The 16177-nt window shown below is 58.2% G+C and overlaps 1 protein-coding gene across 3 annotated transcripts in view; it reads left to right on the top strand.

Annotated features, from left to right (window-relative positions):
* MYT1 (myelin transcription factor 1) overlaps positions 1 to 16177 on the top strand; it is a 37537-nt gene that overhangs the window by 11965 nt on the left and 9395 nt on the right. For 2 of the 3 annotated variants that reach the window (XM_087853901.1, XM_087853902.1), the window contains 10 exons: positions 76 to 166; positions 1161 to 1274; positions 3980 to 4194; positions 5428 to 5615; positions 6277 to 6546; positions 9358 to 9512; positions 10502 to 10564; positions 10676 to 10744; positions 15330 to 15392; positions 15757 to 15840. In XM_087853901.1, coding sequence (XP_087710027.1) covers positions 76 to 166; positions 1161 to 1274; positions 3980 to 4194; positions 5428 to 5615; positions 6277 to 6546; positions 9358 to 9512; positions 10502 to 10564; positions 10676 to 10744; positions 15330 to 15392; positions 15757 to 15840 — 1312 coding nt within the window. The remainder of the gene's footprint in view (positions 1 to 75; positions 167 to 1160; positions 1275 to 3979; positions 4195 to 5427; positions 5616 to 6276; positions 6547 to 9357; positions 9513 to 10501; positions 10565 to 10675; positions 10745 to 15329; positions 15393 to 15756; positions 15841 to 16177) is intronic. The other variant, XM_045795448.2, reaches the window with a different exon arrangement.

Genomic DNA, 16177 nt, shown 5'->3' with positions numbered 1-16177 from the left:
CCTACAAAGTTGCTGCAGGCTCCTACAGCTTCCTTGGCGGTGCTCACGGTGTCCCTCCCTCTGGTTCCCTTACAGTCTTGGCTATGCATGAGAACGTGTTGAAGTGCCCTACCCCTGGCTGCACAGGCCAAGGCCATGTGAATAGCAACCGCAACACGCACAGAAGGTACTTAGCTTGAGCCAGGTGTGGCGAGGGCCGTGGTGGGGTGGGCTGGGCCTCGTGTGTGTGCCCCGGCTTGGGACGGGTGCAAGGTCAGGGCAGGCCTCTCAGTGGGGCATCAGAAGGACGCTCAGAGGTGCGGTCCCTGTGTGGTGGGGGGTCTTGAGAGACCAGAGGACAGCTGGAGCGATGGGCACGTGCCCTTCAGAGAGGCCTCCTGCCCTTGGGAAAAGCCAGGTGCAGGCTGTGAGTCCTGCGACGTTTAGGAAGCCTTGGCATACCGGGCCTCCACCGGCCTGGACCAAGCTCTGGGCTAGACTGTGGGTGCCGTAGGCCAGGTAGACGCGAGACTCCCGGGAGGCACTCAGGGTTTGGCTGTCTGCCATCTTGCACAGCCAGAGGTGACCAGATCCCCCTCCCTTGCCTTGGGTAGCGTGGCTGGGATGGGATGTGTCCTTGCAAAGGCTGCTAGAGCTTTTGAGGCCACTTCACTGAGAAGAGGTTAAATTCCTGAGCGGGGTTGTGACTGTCACCTCGTCCGTAGCCGGTCAGTATAATTCTGACTGATGATGTTGCTCCCCTGATGTCTTAGATTGGGTCATTTCCTGGGAGGGAGCTGGGCCTCCAGGGTCCGCACCCAGGTTGTGTGGCCCCCGAGTTGGCTGATGAAACGTGAGCCAGAGACAGGTCCCAAGGGCCGCTATGGTCTGCAGTGAGGGGAGGGCAGGGAGGTGAGCGGCAGGCCCGTTGCCCAGACCGGCCTAGGGGAGATGCCTTTGCCCAAAGCTGTGAAGGTGTTGAGGACACACTTCATCTCTGTGTGTCATTGCTTAGAGTTTCCCCCAACAGAAACTGTGCAGCTGCTACCTGGAGGGCTCGGGGACAGAGTGAGAGACACAGCAGCCTTCCCTGGGCTCCGGGGGGTGCCTGCAGGGTTCCCGGCTTGGTAAGGCAGGGTCTGGAGGAGAGTGCTTAGCCGTCCTCTTTGCCTTTTCTCCAGTTTGTCTGGGTGTCCCATTGCTGCTGCTGAAAAATTAGCCAAATCTCACGAGAAGCAACAGCCGCAAACAGGAGACCCTTCCAAGAATAGCTCCAATTCAGATCGGATCCTCAGGTGAGCTAAAGGGGCACAGACTGAAGGGGACTGCCTCCCCAGATCCTGCAGGGTCTCCCAGTGTCAGACTGCATGTGCCCGTGTGCGTGTGTGTGCTGATGCCCCGAGTTGCCCTGGGGCCTCCAGGGGCGGAGCTGGAGGGTAGTTCCTGGGGCACGCAGGACAGACTCTGACATACGCTGCACTGACCAGCGTCTCGGCTGTGGCACAAACACCCGTGAGGCCGCCCTGCCTTGCTCTCCCCAAAGGCACCTGATCCTCACAGCTTGAGATTGCTCAGGGGTCTGTTTGTGGAGATGCTGGTCCTGTCTCGAGACAGCACACTACGCTAGCTGAGGGCCACGGCCGTCCAGAAGCACCAGAGCGGCTCCTTCCTGGCTGTCCTGCCTACGCCTCCCTCAACCCAAAGAGAGACCCTAAACTGAGGGAGAGGAGTGGGCGCACCTGGTGCCCTTTAGAGCATGGCCTGCTTGTGGCCCCAGAGGTTCTGAGGCAGCCGTCGGCACGCCGGTTTGTAGGCGTATGTCAGAATTAAGGGGGTCCCGAAAGGCCATTTGAAATGCATCTGCTTGGCACTCCTGCCACCCATGTGACTCTGAAGCAGGGGCCACGATGAAGGCCAGAGTCTCAGGAACTTGCCTGAGGCTGCAGTTATCAGCTGGGGGAGCTGGAGCTGGCCCCGAGCCAGCCCGGCCTCGAAGTCTCGTTCCTGACCAGCCGGTGTCTCCTCCCCGGCTGCCCTGGCTCAGTGGATACTCTGCTTCCTGTCTCCCTGAGGGACTAGGACTCACAGAAGTCTTCCCCGTCCCCAGTTCTCCAGACCCGAGTTCCATGTGTGCCACTCAAAGGAGAATGTGGGAGGCTAGTGTTGTCGGGCGGTCACGAACACGGACCCTGGTCTGGAGGGAGGCCCACCTCCTTTCAGGGCCCACCCAACCCCCTGTCCCTTCCCTGGCGTGTGCCGGCCGAGGTCTCAAGCAGAGAACCTGGCCACCCACCGTGGCTTGCTCTGCGGGTTCCCTGTGAGGGGTCTCTGGGGGGGGCAGAGCTGGGGCCTCACCCTCCGGCACTCCCATCCACGCGTGCCTTCAGCGCTGCATGTCCAGTGGGCTCCTTTCCACCTGCTGGCTGTTAGCGTGGTGGGAAGCTGCTCCTTACTTCCACCCTGTAACTGTTCCTTCCAGCTTCCCGTCGGTTACTAATCCAGCTCTTTTCCTGCCTTGATCCAAGTCGCTGGTAAAATGTCAAACTAGCAGGCAGGTGAGGTCCTGTGAGCCCAGTTGTCGGGGGCAACACGGTGGCTGCGTTCCTGGGAATTTGGCCTCCATCTGTTTGCTGTGAAAGTGGACAACAGTGTTAACTTGTGGACTTCACACGTGTCCCGTGCGGCGTGAGCAAGACCGTGATATTTAGCCTCCCCAGGCCCTTGGTGAAGAGCCTCAAATGGTAGCTACTGGGGCCAGGATGCAGGGCCTTTGTGTTTAAGCTCTGCTCATTCGCTGTGGCCACGTTTCTGGGGGTCATAGCCTGGGGTGTGGGGCGAGTCTTTGCAAATCTCTGCTGGCGTCACAGACGCTAGGTCTGCCGCGGGGTGGAGCCCTGGAGCCCTGGCCAAGGAAGACAACGAAACAGGGCACCAACATCCAGTTCTTCTCTCCCCTGGGCGGTGCCTGAGCTCTCTCCAGGAACTTCTTCAGATGTGCCTGGCCCTCCAACCCTCCTTGGGGAAGGAGAGTGTGCCCGTGCTTGGGGGCATCTGCTTTTCCAAGGTCCAGGCTCAGAGCTGACTTCCTCATGCTTGCAGGGTCTTTCTGTCACTGGGCGCCTGTTCTTGCAGTACTCGGCCCCTTGGAGACCTTACCATCGACCCCTTCTTAATTCCAGACTGCAGTCCTTGCTTGGTTCAGAGTCAGGAGCAAAGAGAGCTGGGGTCCTCCCAGCCTCTCCTCCTCCTTCCCTTCTCTCTGAGCTGGCCAGCACAGAGGCCGTCCACACCTTGTGTGGGGGCCGTTGGCCCCTGGCTGGTCTTCGTGCCCTGGCTCCTGTGCTGTCTGGGCTGTCTATGCTACCTCTGGCGCATTGACGATGCTGAGCTCTTCCAAGGGCTTTGGTGACAGGGAATGAATGCCCGCAGTAGCCTTTCATTCCTGCCCTCAACCTTTCAGCCCCTCTGGGGCTCTTCTCCACTGGCTTCAAGCAGAGAATAGTGGAGGGCTGAGCCCCTGGCCTGGAAGAGCTGAGTTGGGCCCTCCCTGAGCCTGTTCTCAGAAGCACCCCGTCCCCTCTGGATGCCCTGTCTCTGTCCTCACTGGGCAGCTGTGTCATTGCACCAGGACAATTCTGTTTGGGGGTGGCTGGCCACAGAGGGATGCTCCTGTAGGCTTGCCTGCCAAGGGCTCACACTGGTGGTGGTGGAGTTGTTTGAAACCTGCCCTCCTAAGTTCTGGGGGAACGTTTACAGCCCTCCCTCCTCCTCTGGTCTTCAAGGACACATTCCATTGTTTCTTCAAGGCTCCTCTTGCTTGCTCCATGCAGGCAGTTCTTCCTCATACAGAGCAGGCCCCAGGCACCCTTTAGTGGTGGGACATGGAGGAGGGTCTCTGTGCACATAGGGCTCTGAGCGGTTCCTGCGCAGGCTGTGGGATGGGGCTTGGGGTCCCTGGGCCCTGTCCTCATGGTTTCTGCACCTCTGTCCTGCACCTCAGGCCTATGTGCTTCGTGAAGCAGCTTGAAGTCCCTCCGTATGGAAGCTACCGGCCTAGTGTGGCCCCCGCCACACCCAGGGCCAACCTGGCCAAGGAGCTGGAGAAGTTCTCCAAGGTCACCTTTGACTACGCAAGTTTTGACGCTCAGGTTTTTGGCAAACGCATGCTTGCCCCAAAGATTCAGACCAGCGAAACCTCACCTAAAGCCTTTAAATGTAAGTTGGGGAGATCCACTCCTGGGAGGTGGAGGGTTTGAGAGACGGGGGAGGAGGGACCCCCTCGCCAGGAGCACGTAGGGAATCTCTCCTCCGGGAGTACCTGGCTGTCCAGTGTCGACCATGGCGGCTTTCCTAGAGTCTATATCTTGCTCATGGCCCTGCTGCCATGTTCGCCATCAAGCTTGATGTATCTCTTCACTATCTGTGAAACAAAACCTAGGTCCTTTATGGTGTGCATGTCCAGAGGGCTAAGAATAACTTCCGTGATGTGGTCCACCCTGCGGGGGCTCAGACAACCACTAGGCTGAGCCTGGATACCTCACAGAAGCTATTTGTCTTCCTGCTTGTGGACTATCTTGCTGGATACAGTGTGTTGTGATATTAGCCCCAAGCTTTCTGGGTACTTGTACTAACAAAATGCATTCCTACAAACTTTTGAGGACAACCCTTCCTGTCTGTTTTGGTCACTGAATATACCAGTTTGTGGGTTGCAAGCCCGTTAACCCTGGAAACACATATGAAATGGAAAAGCACCCCATTGTGCTCATGAGATTGGAACTGGCGTGTCCCAGTGGGTGTTTGGCCCTCAAACGCAGCAGTGAGGAGTTTCCGTCCTGTTAATACTGAAAACGCTGAGGGATGACGTAGCTGCCAGCTACAGTGCGGACATCTGTTCCACTTGCTCGGTGCCGTTATGCCTGGGTACCACCTAACAAGGAGCTCTTCGTAGATCTGGAAATTCACTGGTGATACCATGATGTCAGAAATGTCATAACTGAGGGTTAGTTTATGACTAAGTATAATTACTAGAAAAGATAACATTTTATGCCCTCATTGGTCATGTTTATTTGAATAGTAACATAACTTTATTAAGTTGTATTATGGGGACACCAAAAGTAGGCTTTCGAGATGTTGTGACAAAAATTTTCCCACTTGAATGATATTCCATCCACTCCTATTACAGACTTCTTTACTCTCTCAGCCAGCGCTCACCGGTAGACACGCATGTCCCTTTGATACATCAGATGCTGGAATGTCTTTGGAGGGTTTTGCTCTCTCTGCCCAAATTTTAAACGAGCCAGCAATGGCCTCCTGAATGCCCTATGAGAGGATGAGTAGGGGTGTGCTGTGGGCCCCGCGCACTCCCCGCCACCCCAAAGTTCCCCCGTGTCTGTGTGGCCACCTCCCGTTCCAGTCGTATATCAGCCTGGTGTTGTTCCCTTTTTGCAGCCAAACCTTTCCCAAAGGCCTCTTCCCCCAGGCACAGCCCCTGCACCTCATCCTCTTCTGTAGGCTTCGACTACGCGCACGACGCCGAGGCCGCGCACATGGCCGCCACAGCCATCCTGAACCTCTCCACGCGCTGCTGGGAGATGCCCGAGAACCTCAGCACGAAGCCACAGGACCTGCCCAGCAAGGTTGGCGTGTCCCCTCCAAGGAACCCCTCTGAGGCAGAGATGGGAGGGTGGGATTTACAGTCAGGACCCCATGCCCCCACGGGAAATGTGCTCAGGGATACCCAGTGTCCACTTGATCATTATCATTCTTACCTGTTCTTCCTGCTGGTCATCGCTCCTGGTGACCAGAGAGGTAGGGTGAGTTCCCTTTGAGAGCTGTGTGTGCTGTGCCTAAGGAGGACTGAATGGCTGTGCACACGCGTATTCCTTCATGTTCTCCTAAGTCTGAAGGTCCGGTGTCCTCGTGTTCCGCTGAGTCTGAGGGTCAGGCACACACACGTTCCCCTGTGTTCCCCCGAGTCTGAGGGTCATTGCATACAACGTGTGACCTCATGCTCCCCAGAGTCTGAGGGTCAAGCACGTGTCCTTGTGTGAGCATGGTCAGTGTGTCTCAAGGTTTTGTGATGTTCGCAAGACCTGCGAGAGTGGAGGCTCCTCCACGTGAATTTCGGGAAGTGGCAAGTCAAGATTCTTGCTGCTCAGAGGTTCTCCTCTTGTCTGGGTCGGCTTCCTTCCAAGGGAAACACCGCCCTGGGCTTTCTGTAATGCTGATTTCGTGTCCCAGAAGGCACACACGGGAAGGGGTACGTCATTAGCACGGATTTTGCCTTCACACTTGCAGGCTGCGGACATTGAGGTGGATGAAAACGGAACCCTGGACTTAAGCATGCACAAACACCGCAAACGAGAAAGCGCTTTCCCCAGCAGCAGTAGCAGCAGCAGCAGCCCTGGCGTGAAGTCTCCCGAGGCCTCCCAGCGCCAGAGCAGCACCAGCGCCCCCAGCAGCTCCATGACCTCGCCTCAGTCCAGCCAGGCTTCCCGCCAGGATGAGTGGGATCGACCTCTGGACTATACCAAGCCCAGCCGCCAACGAGAGGAGGAACCCGAGGAGGTGGGTGCGGGGCCTGAGGGCTCGTGTAAAAAGTGCTGGCTTCTCCAGGAAGAGCTTCTAGGGTCCCGTCCCTGTCCACGCGGGGCCTTGCCGCCTCTAGGAAGCTAGGACCCGGCCTGCCCTCCTGGAGGGTTTTTCACCCTTGGGCCACGCTCTGGTCTTGTCCCACCCGAGAGAGAAGTCGTCTTCTCACTTCCTCGGACTCAGTGATCAACACCATTGTGGGCCCTTGGAAAGCATGGGGAGGAGGGGGTTTCTTTTGCATCCCATGGGAATATTTGGGAATGGCTCCAAATTCCTTGGTTTTGTGGCCTCCCCCCAACCTGCTGTCCAGATAGGGACACCCTGATTCTGGCAGCAGTCCCTCCTCATCGTCGGCAGGACACCCCAGCCACCTGGCTCCTTGGACAGAGGAGCCCCCGTGGTGGGCAGTGGCCTCAGTCGCAAGACCAGCACCACCTGCTAAAGAGCAACAAGCTAGGTGTCTCGGTTGGAACCGCAGTCTGGGGACGGGGAACATCCCTTTCTAACCATTCTACCCTCTTGAGAGTGGGACCGATCGAAGGCTCTTCCCCACAGAGGTGTGCGTCCCGAGTAGCAAAGCCCAGCAGTGAGGGTGGCATAGACTCCGGAGAGCCTCCGCACAGTGTGGGCAGGCCCGCCTTTCCCCTCCCTCTCCCTCCCCGTTGCTGCCAGCACCCCCCCAACCTCAGAAGGGCAGGGGGGCTGGCCCCTGTGGAAGATTCCTTTCTGGGAAACTACCACCCTCCCCCAGCTCCCTCTGCACACCTCACATGTATCTCTACTGGGCCCAAGGCTCAGGTCACTTGGCACAGTCCTGTGGCTTTAACTTGGTGTTAGCCCCAGAAGGGAGGCACCTCTGAGACTGAGCCCTGAGTAGAAGGGGCTGGCCCGGGACACGCCCTCCTGGGACTGTGTGGATGGTTTTCTCCCTGGTCAGTTGGAGCCCAGTCTGAGGCCAGGTGGGGCCCTCCTATGGGGGGGCCACCAGTACAGTTTGCTCTTACCTCGTTCCAGTCCTGCCCCCAGGCCTAAGCCCCCTTCCTGGTGACTGCAGCCCATCGCTTGGCCCCTCCCTGCCCCTTTCCATGACCCCCAGCTCAGGCTGACATCCCTGGCTGCCTTGCCCCTCCCCTCTCCCTTCACACATGCTCTGAGCACCCCAAGACTCATGTCATCTGTCTCAGAGGTCTTGAGGTCCTTGCCCACAGAAGCCTCCCCCCCACTCCACCCTACAGTCATTCTCCACCTCAGAGTCTCAGCTCACTCCCAGTTCCTTCCTCTCCTCCAGCTCCCTTCCAGGCTCAGGTGGGTCACCCCCAGAAATGTCTCCCTCATCTAGGCCTTCCTGGCCCCTCTACCATGGCCCTGGACTCCTGACTCAGACTCTCCAGCTCTGCCCAAGGCTCCTTGATCCATCCTGTGTAAGGCTGCACCCCACCCTCAGCCTCACCTCCCACCCCAGCCTCCGGCAGCAGCCAGGACAGTGTCCGTGGGCCTCTGGGATGCTTTCCCTGCTCTGGAACAGCCTCCTCCCTGTGCTTCTGGGAAGCTGCCATTTATCCTGAGGACTCAGCATAAGTCCAACTTGCTCAGGGGAACAAGCCGCTTCTGCCGTGCCGTGTGCCGTAATAGTGTCGGCCGTGGGAATCCAACACCCCTGACATTGACGAGGTTCACTGTCAGTTCTGGAGGGCCTCCACTGCGCCCACTGTCAGTTCTGGAGGGCCTCCACTGCGCCCACTGTCAGTTCTGGAGGGCCTCCACTGCGCCCACTGTCAGTTCTGGAGGGCCTCCACTGCGCCCACTGTCAGTTCTGGAGGGCCTCCACTGCGCCCACTGTCAGTTCTGGAGGGCCTCCACTGCGCCCACTGTCAGTTCTGGAGGGCCTCCACTGCGCTCACTCTCAGTTCTGGAGGGCCCCCACTGCGCTCACTCTCAGTTCTGGAGGGCCTCCACTGCGCTCACTGTCAGTTCTGGAGAGGCTCCACTGTGCTCACTGTCAGTTCTGGAGAGCCTCCACTGCACTGGGCTCTGCACTCTGGATCCCCAGAAATCCTGTAAGCAGGTGCTGTTATCACATTTGAAAGTGTACCATCTGGGCCACGAGAGCTCGAACACCTTGCCTGAGACACATACACGCCAACACTGGGATCTGGACCACGAACTAGCACAGACCCACTTGCAGGGTGTTGACCTTCTCTACTTTTGTCCTTGTTCAGCCTGTGTCCTCTGCTGGTTACTGATTCCCTCCAGACCTAGAACTCGAGCTGAGGAAGGGCCTCTGGGGTCGGGGCCTGGCCCTGGCTGGGGAGGCACAGGGGTCACAGGTCACATTCTGTATGCTATTGCTTGCATTGTGTCCTCATGGTCATAGTGTTTCAACAAACACTTGTCTGGTGCTACTGTCTGCGGAGCCCTGGGGAGCTGCACTGTGTGTAGTTTCTTGTGTCTAGAAGGGTGGCCTGGCCGCCGTTAGGCGGAGGGGACCACACGCCCGAGGCCGGGGGAGGGTGGTGCTGCTGGCCACACTGGGCAGCACCCAAGCCCCCTCATTCCTGGGGCAGCTGAGCATCTCTGGCCAAGGTGGGGGAGCACTCTGGCCCCTCAGGGATGCTGTCTTCTGTGTTTTTTAGGGAGGTAAGGCTTCCTCCCTCATCCAGAAGGCAGGAGACTCCAGAAAATGTCTCTGTGAACACTGTTCTGAAGGGTCCCTCTCCCTCAGCCCCAGGGTCGGGCGCCTGGCCCCCCGCCAGCCGGTTAAAATGTCTCCCTGCTGGTTTTTTGCAGTCAGAGCCAGCAGCCCATTCTTTTGCTTCTTCTGAAGCAGATGACCAGGAAGTGTCGGAAGAGAGTTTTGAGGAGCGGAAGTATCCCGGGGAAGTTACCCTGACCAACTTTAAGATGAAGTTTCTCTCCAAGGACATAAAGAAGGAGCTGCTCACGTAAGTCCCCACCTGGGCCAAGAGGCTCCCCGAGAACCTCCGTAGTCTGGAAGAAAGTGCGCCCTGGTCTGAGTCTCTGACGACCGCGTCTGCTCAGCCCCAGGCCTTGTCCCTGCCCCAGCTTAGCTCTGACCGTCCTCTTGGCCAGAGAGGTTGGACACCCTGCACGATGACCCTCTTGAGCCTGGCAATGGGTGACAGGTTTCCCGTCATGTCTGTGCTGCACTGGGATGTAACACAACCTTCAAAAGTGTAAAGCACGAAGAGCCCCTGTTCGGGCCCACAGAGCGGGCCGAGGGCCGAGGGAAGCTGACCCTCTCCTGAGTCACAGCCATCTGCCCAGGCCTGACGTGTACTCTGCTTTAGGACTCGGGGCCCTTGGCTCTGGCAGCCCAGCCAGCCCCTTTGAGCTGGTCATCACAGGGTTCAAGCAGAAACCGTTGCAGACTGGGGAAGCTGCTGGTAGATAGGAGTCACCCCATGGCTGGATGCCACCCCACAGCCTTCCGGTCAGCCCCCTTGAGAATTGCTTCTCCTACCGGACTGTGGGAGGCTGTAGCTGTCACCTGCACCGCCGGTGACCCAGCCCTCCCCTGTGCCCAGTTTGTCTCTGGGGTTCCTCTTCTCCTTGCTGTGAACCAAACCTGTAGCTGGCTCTTCCCGGGCTCTGGTCTGGCACCTTGTCCTCAGGGAGGGTCACGCTGCTTTAGGAAGGAGCTTCCTGCCTACGTGTTCACGGGTGCACACACGTGTGTGTGCAGAGTCACCCTAGCTTCAGGCTGAGCTTGAATTTGGTTCCTTTTTCCTCCTTGAGTTAAGTTGTGTGGGAGAAGCTTGCAGTCTGAGGACCGAGGGTGGGGAGTCACCCCTTAGCCCGTGGGTGAGTCGAGACCAAGTGTCAGCTGGTGTCCCTGAGGAGGCTCCGCCCGGGGGCAGGCCTGGCAGGTGTGCCCTGCTCTCTGTTCTGACGCTCTTTTTCCTTTGTCCAGCTGCCCCACCCCTGGCTGTGACGGCAGCGGCCACATCACCGGGAACTATGCCTCTCACCGCAGGTTTGTCCCTGCTCGGGTCCAGCCTGGCCTGGGTGCTGTGTGGTGGGTCTTCCCCTCTCCTCCTCTGCTCCCCCTCTGGCTCACCCCAATGTCCCATCTCTTCTCTTTCAGCCTCTCTGGTTGCCCTCTTGCTGACAAGAGCCTCAGAAACCTCATGGCTGCCCATTCTGCTGACCTCAAGTATGTCTGCCCTCCTGGCCTCCTGTCTCTTGGGTGGCTCCCTTGCTCTGCTCTCTCCTTCCTTGAGGCTCCAGCCAAAGTCGGCCCTCTCCAGGGCTCCAGCCCCAGGGGAGCCCCTCCTAGCAGGATGGGGCAGAGAGACAGGCCATGGAGGGGCCGACTTGCTTGCCTGGGGCTCCTGCTGCTGCTGCCTGTGTCTCTCTGCTCTGAGTGCTGCTGTCTGCCTGTCCCTTGCTGCAGGCCCCTGTGCTGCCCTCGGCTCTGCCAGCTGCTCTGAGGACTGAGGGCTGGAGGGCCTTGAGGGGAGCAGGACCTGCCTCTGGCTCCTGATGGCCCATCCCATCCTCCCTTTCCTGAGGACGCAGTACGGGGTTGTCCGGGCCTTCTTCTTCACTGCCCTTGAGGTGTGGGAGAAGCCCAGAGCTGGCCTTGGCTTCTAAATCTTGCTGTGGCTCAGCGGGCTTCAGGCTGTGCGGCTCTCGCTAAGGATCTGGGTGCTGATGATGAAAGAGAAAACTCTTTGCCCTTCCCTTCTCCTACGACCCCTGCAGCTGCTTCTGTCTTGGCCCCTGGTGATCCTCCCAGATATGCCTCCCCATGCTCAACCCTTCTCTTTGCTGAGCACCCCCTCTTTCTGCTTCTCCTCCCTGTCCCTAACACACAGGCAGGCCAGGCCCTGTGGGCACCCACCAGCCTGCTTGACCGCCCTTCTCAAGTGCGATGCAAGCACCTAGAGGTTTCCCAGGTTGTCAGTGTCCTCTGGGGGCTGGAGTTGGGGACTGTCGTAGCCTTTGGCTTTTATGCATTCAGTTGAGCTGTGACATTGTAGCCACCATGACCCTGAGCCATGCAGTGCTGATCCTGGGCTCCCAGGCCGAGCAGAGGCTCAGGAAGGAGGTCCTACTCTTGTCCTCTCTGCTCACTCCCTCCTCAGGGGTGTTTGTCCCTCCCTTGGGCCTCCATACTGGGTGCCCCTGAATCTAGGCTCATTCCGTTCTGGGGCCAGTTAGGAGCCAGGGCCCTAGGGCCTCCAAGACGAGGAGCTGTTGCTGCCAAAGGATTCCAAGGGACCTGAGCTGATTTAGAAACAGGGCAGAAGGCTGTGGATCTCTAAGGGTGCCCCCCTCCTGCCAGCCTCCTCTTTGTCACCCTGGGGAGGCTGTTCAGGTCCCAGCAGCCAGAAGCGTGTCATTGCCCGTTGTGTTGTGGGCAACGTTCACCACCAGAGTCGTCCTTCTGCGAGTTAACAGCTTTCACGTAGACGTTTTCTGAGGCTCGGGTCATCATGGCACATTCACACACTCACTCATCCACTGGCCGTGTCCAGCCCCAGGTGTCTAGTGAAACCATCCGTCCTGTGAGCTCAGGACCCTCTTCCCATTCCTTCCTCTCTTCTCTTAACGTCTTTCCCATGTGCCTTTTTCCTATTTCCTTTTCCGATTCAACTTGCGTCTTACTATAATTAGTTTTCATGGTTTTCCAGTTTGAGGGCCTGAATGATTTTAGAGCTCTAGGACATTTCCTCCTGCAGAGCAGGTGCCCGAGGCCTGGTCTGGGTCTGGAAACATGGTCATCCGGGAGGGTTAGCGCTTGTCTACGACCAAGAGCCCGTGAGGAGCCTTAACCCAAACTTGTTTAGAAATCGCAGCGGAAGGTCTTCCTTGTGTGGAAACAAGTCACTCATCAGCTTTGGCAAGGTCTGGGAAGGTGCCCCGACTCCTCCCAAGCTCTTCTCTGGCTCCAGAGGTCTTTCTGTGGGAGTCAACTCTGTCCTCTCAGGCCACAGCAAGGGCTTGGGGTGGACGTGGGCAGCTTCCAGTGTGGTGCTGGTGTGATAGTTCTTCCCCCTCCTCCTGTCCAGTGTGTGTCTCGTAGCAGCTGCTCCTGACCCGCCTGTGGCTGTGAGGGGGGGAGGTGAGCTGTCCCCAGGGAGGAAAAGACACCTACATCACTGCCTTGCAAACGGGGCTCCTTTGGTGGCCTCCCTATCGACAACTGGGTGCGGTGATGGTCTCTGATCACGTGTTTTCTGTGCTTTAATCGCATCCCAAGGGTGTTAGCTCTTCCCTACCAAGTGCCCAGTGTGGTCAGGGGCTGGGGACACCACTGCCCCGGGCCACTCAGACCAGTCTGTGTGTGGACTTGCGGTGCAGGCGCCCTGCAAGGATGTGACGGGGGCTCTGACAGGGTGGGGTGGCCTCCCCACCGCAGGACAGGGATGAGGCTCCGAGGCGAGACCTGGTGTGTGCCATCAAGCTGCAGTGTGTCCCTCAGACACAGGATTCTTCCTCTTGCCCAGAGAACGCACTCAGAAGCAGATAGCGGGAGGGTTCCTGAAACTGACCCTGTGGGTCCTCAGGGGCACGAGAGTGCCTGACACAGCCAGCACCCGGCACGGACACCTGCTTCTTCAGCCGCACGAACATCACCCTCTGCAGGCCATGCCTTTTTGGGAAAAGCCATTGACTCGGGCTCGGCGAGGAGTGTAGGTGGCCCCCCTGCCTGGAGAAGGTGTGCCTCAGTGGGCCCCCTTCTGCTGGGGCCTGGCAGGGACCATCGCCATGTGCGTGGTCTCCCCTGCCAGCCTTACTCACAGATGCCATGGGGTCTGCACCGGAGTCTGGACCTGCACTTACGGGCATCGAGGCCTGGGGCTGCTGATGCCCTAACCACCACCTGCAGGACTGAGCCTGAGTTCTGTTTGCCTGAGGCTGAGAAGCAGTGGAGCTCCAGGCAGCCACCGAGCACCTGAAAACCCAGGAAGGAGAAGTGCCCTCCTCAGTCTCTGCACGTAGCCTTCCAGAGAGCAGGAACAGGGCTTCTGCTGGCGCGGGCCATGACACTGCTTGACAGGACACTCTGAGCGGAGGAGGGGGCGGCAGGGCATCAGTGGGGCCTTGGCCTCAGCAGAGAGTCGTGTGGGGGCATACCCGGACATGCCTGAAGGACTTGGTGCCCACAGCAAGGGGCCGACCCCAGCAGCTCGCATCCTGGGACCTCGGGTGAGGCAGAGACACCAAGTGTCCCAACAGGACCCTGTACCAGTTGGGGGTTTGTGTGAAAGGGGTGAAGCCCCCCTAGATGGAGGTGATGTGTGGTTTCTATTAAAATGCAAAAACCTCCACGCCCTAGACACGTGTGGGTTGGAATGTGACCACACATGACCAGAGTAGAAGCCATCATAACCTCACAGGGTTTGAGTTATCCCTAAATCCAGCAGGAGGGTGACTGGACTGGCTGACTTGCTGGCTGGCCAGGGAGGCATCCCATGTGTGGCCCACAGGACAGGGATGAAGCGGGTGCCTTGAGAGACAGAAGGGCTGGAGAAGCAGCTGGTGGGATGGGCACTGACCTCTCCAGGTTGCCATGCCAGCTTTGAGCTTCCTCGATGGGAACAGGCAGTGTTGTCCTGCTGAGTTCTAAGAGGTAGCTGAAGAGCGGCGGGGAGTCCTTTGGCTGCGCCGGCTTCCTCTGTCCTGCTCCAAACGCCAGATGTTGCATTTGCCGTGGGAAGAGGATGCTGAGGAAGGGCCGTGGGCACAGCACCGGGGCCTAAGTGCCTCAGAGAACTCTGTTGATTGAGAGGCAGAGACCTATGCTCTGTTTTAGTTGGTGTGAGTCCCCATAACCCTCTTGGGACCACTTTTATATTGAGAAACAGCCCCGGCTCCCACGGTTTCTTCTCTGTGTGAGGATGAAACCAGAACTGGCAGATGAATATTCTGAGATTCCAGATGCAAGCCCCAAGGTCCTGCCAGGGGCCACACCGTCGGAGCTGCGCCCTTCCACGGAACAAGGTACAAAGTGGCAGACCTGCTCCAGAGGTGGCTGGTGGACCCGCCTGCAGAATCAGGCGCACCTCCCCATTCTGGCACCAGCAGGAACCCACTCACTCTTCCGCTGTGGACATTCAGGGAAACATATTTTAAGAAAACCCATACTTGTGTATTAAAGTGTAATTTTCACCTTCTACATGATATGTTTGTCAGACATTTTAGACGCATCAAGTTGGGCTTCTGTGTTTTGTGTCCCCCTCCTCACCCTTGGCCAGTGCCTGCCGCCCCTGACCAGCCGCTGGCTGTGTGAATTCTGCACTCACGGAGAGTTACACCTCTAGGGACCGGTGCTGTGGATGGCGTGTCATGGGCGCTCAGTAGACATCAGCTCATTTGCTCACGTGGGGGCAATCCTCCATGAAAACAACCCCTCTTCCTCCTAGTCATGTCAAGGAAGATGACCCATCTTAGGTGTTAGGGTTGCCTTTCTGAATGCTGTCTAAAGGCCCATATGTGTTCTGGAACCTTCTAGTCCAGCCTAGAACCCCATAGAAGGCCGAAATAGGGGCCCATCATTCCTGCAGTGGAGATGTGCTCTTGTCTTGGCCTTCTTAGACCCCTGGGGAGATGGGGTGGCAACGTTCTGAAGGCCGGGAGTCATAGCAGCAGGCTGGCCGGGATGCGCAGGCCATTTCTGAGACCAGTGCTGAGGAGGTGGGTGGGCCCACATGGGGGCTGGGCACAGATGGGGTCCTTTTCTGGTCAAGGGTCTTCCCTGGCTCTGGTTCCAGCTCCGCTGTCCTCCACAGGTGCCCCACACCCGGCTGTGATGGCTCTGGCCACATAACGGGGAACTACGCCTCACACCGAAGGTGAGCCCGCCGTGCCCCGGGGTGCCCGGCCGGATGGAGTGGGGTGGGGCTGTTCCTCAGATGAAGTTGCAGTGCTCCCAAGAAGACATTAGTGTTGCTGGCAGCTGGAGCCTGGCTCGTCTCTGCAATCTGAATTGTCGTTCCTGAGGCCCGATCAGGTTGCCCTCTGCCACCAGACCTAGGGGCTCGTGGTGACACCTCCTGCCATTGCCCTCCTGCCCTTGAGAGTGCGCCAGGACAGACGCTCCCTCCGGACCCCCTGGGGGCTGCTGGGCACAGAGCTGGAGGGGGCGGGTGGAGCAGATGGGTGTGAGAAGTTGCTGTTCTGGGACCACGGTGGCTTTTTTTCCTTTTTCAAAACTAGCTTGTCAGGCTGCCCTCGTGCCAAGAAAAGTGGAGCCAGGGTGACACCCACAAAGGATGACAAGGAAGACCCCGAGCTGATGAAGTGAGTTGGGGTCTTGCTGACTCCCGTGGTTGCTTTGCAGAACTGGTGTTATAATTTTAAAAAGCTCCTGTGTGTTATAATTTTAAAAAGCTCCTTCTAGACTCTTTTTTCATTAACACAGCTGGTCAATGACAGTGGAAGTTCTCCTGCTGTGCATATGGACGCCTAGCAGCTGTGAGCCATGTGTGTCATATCGAGGGCATGCACAGGCACTGGCTCCTGTCTGGGCTTCTCAGGTCTGGGGGTGTTGGATGGGGCCAGGAGAGGCAAAGGGCCCTGCTGCCCATGCACCTGGATGGCCACCTGGGTGAGGGCTCAGGGCATGGAGCAGCCCCAC

The sequence above is a fragment of the Ursus americanus genome, chromosome 22 (genome assembly GCF_024610735.1).
Source record: "Ursus americanus isolate L20-20 chromosome 22, mUrsAme1.1.p, whole genome shotgun sequence".
Taxonomy (NCBI): domain Eukaryota; kingdom Metazoa; phylum Chordata; class Mammalia; order Carnivora; family Ursidae; genus Ursus; species Ursus americanus.
Note: the sequence above shows the minus strand (reverse complement) of the source record. Positions and strands in the feature narration are given on the sequence as shown.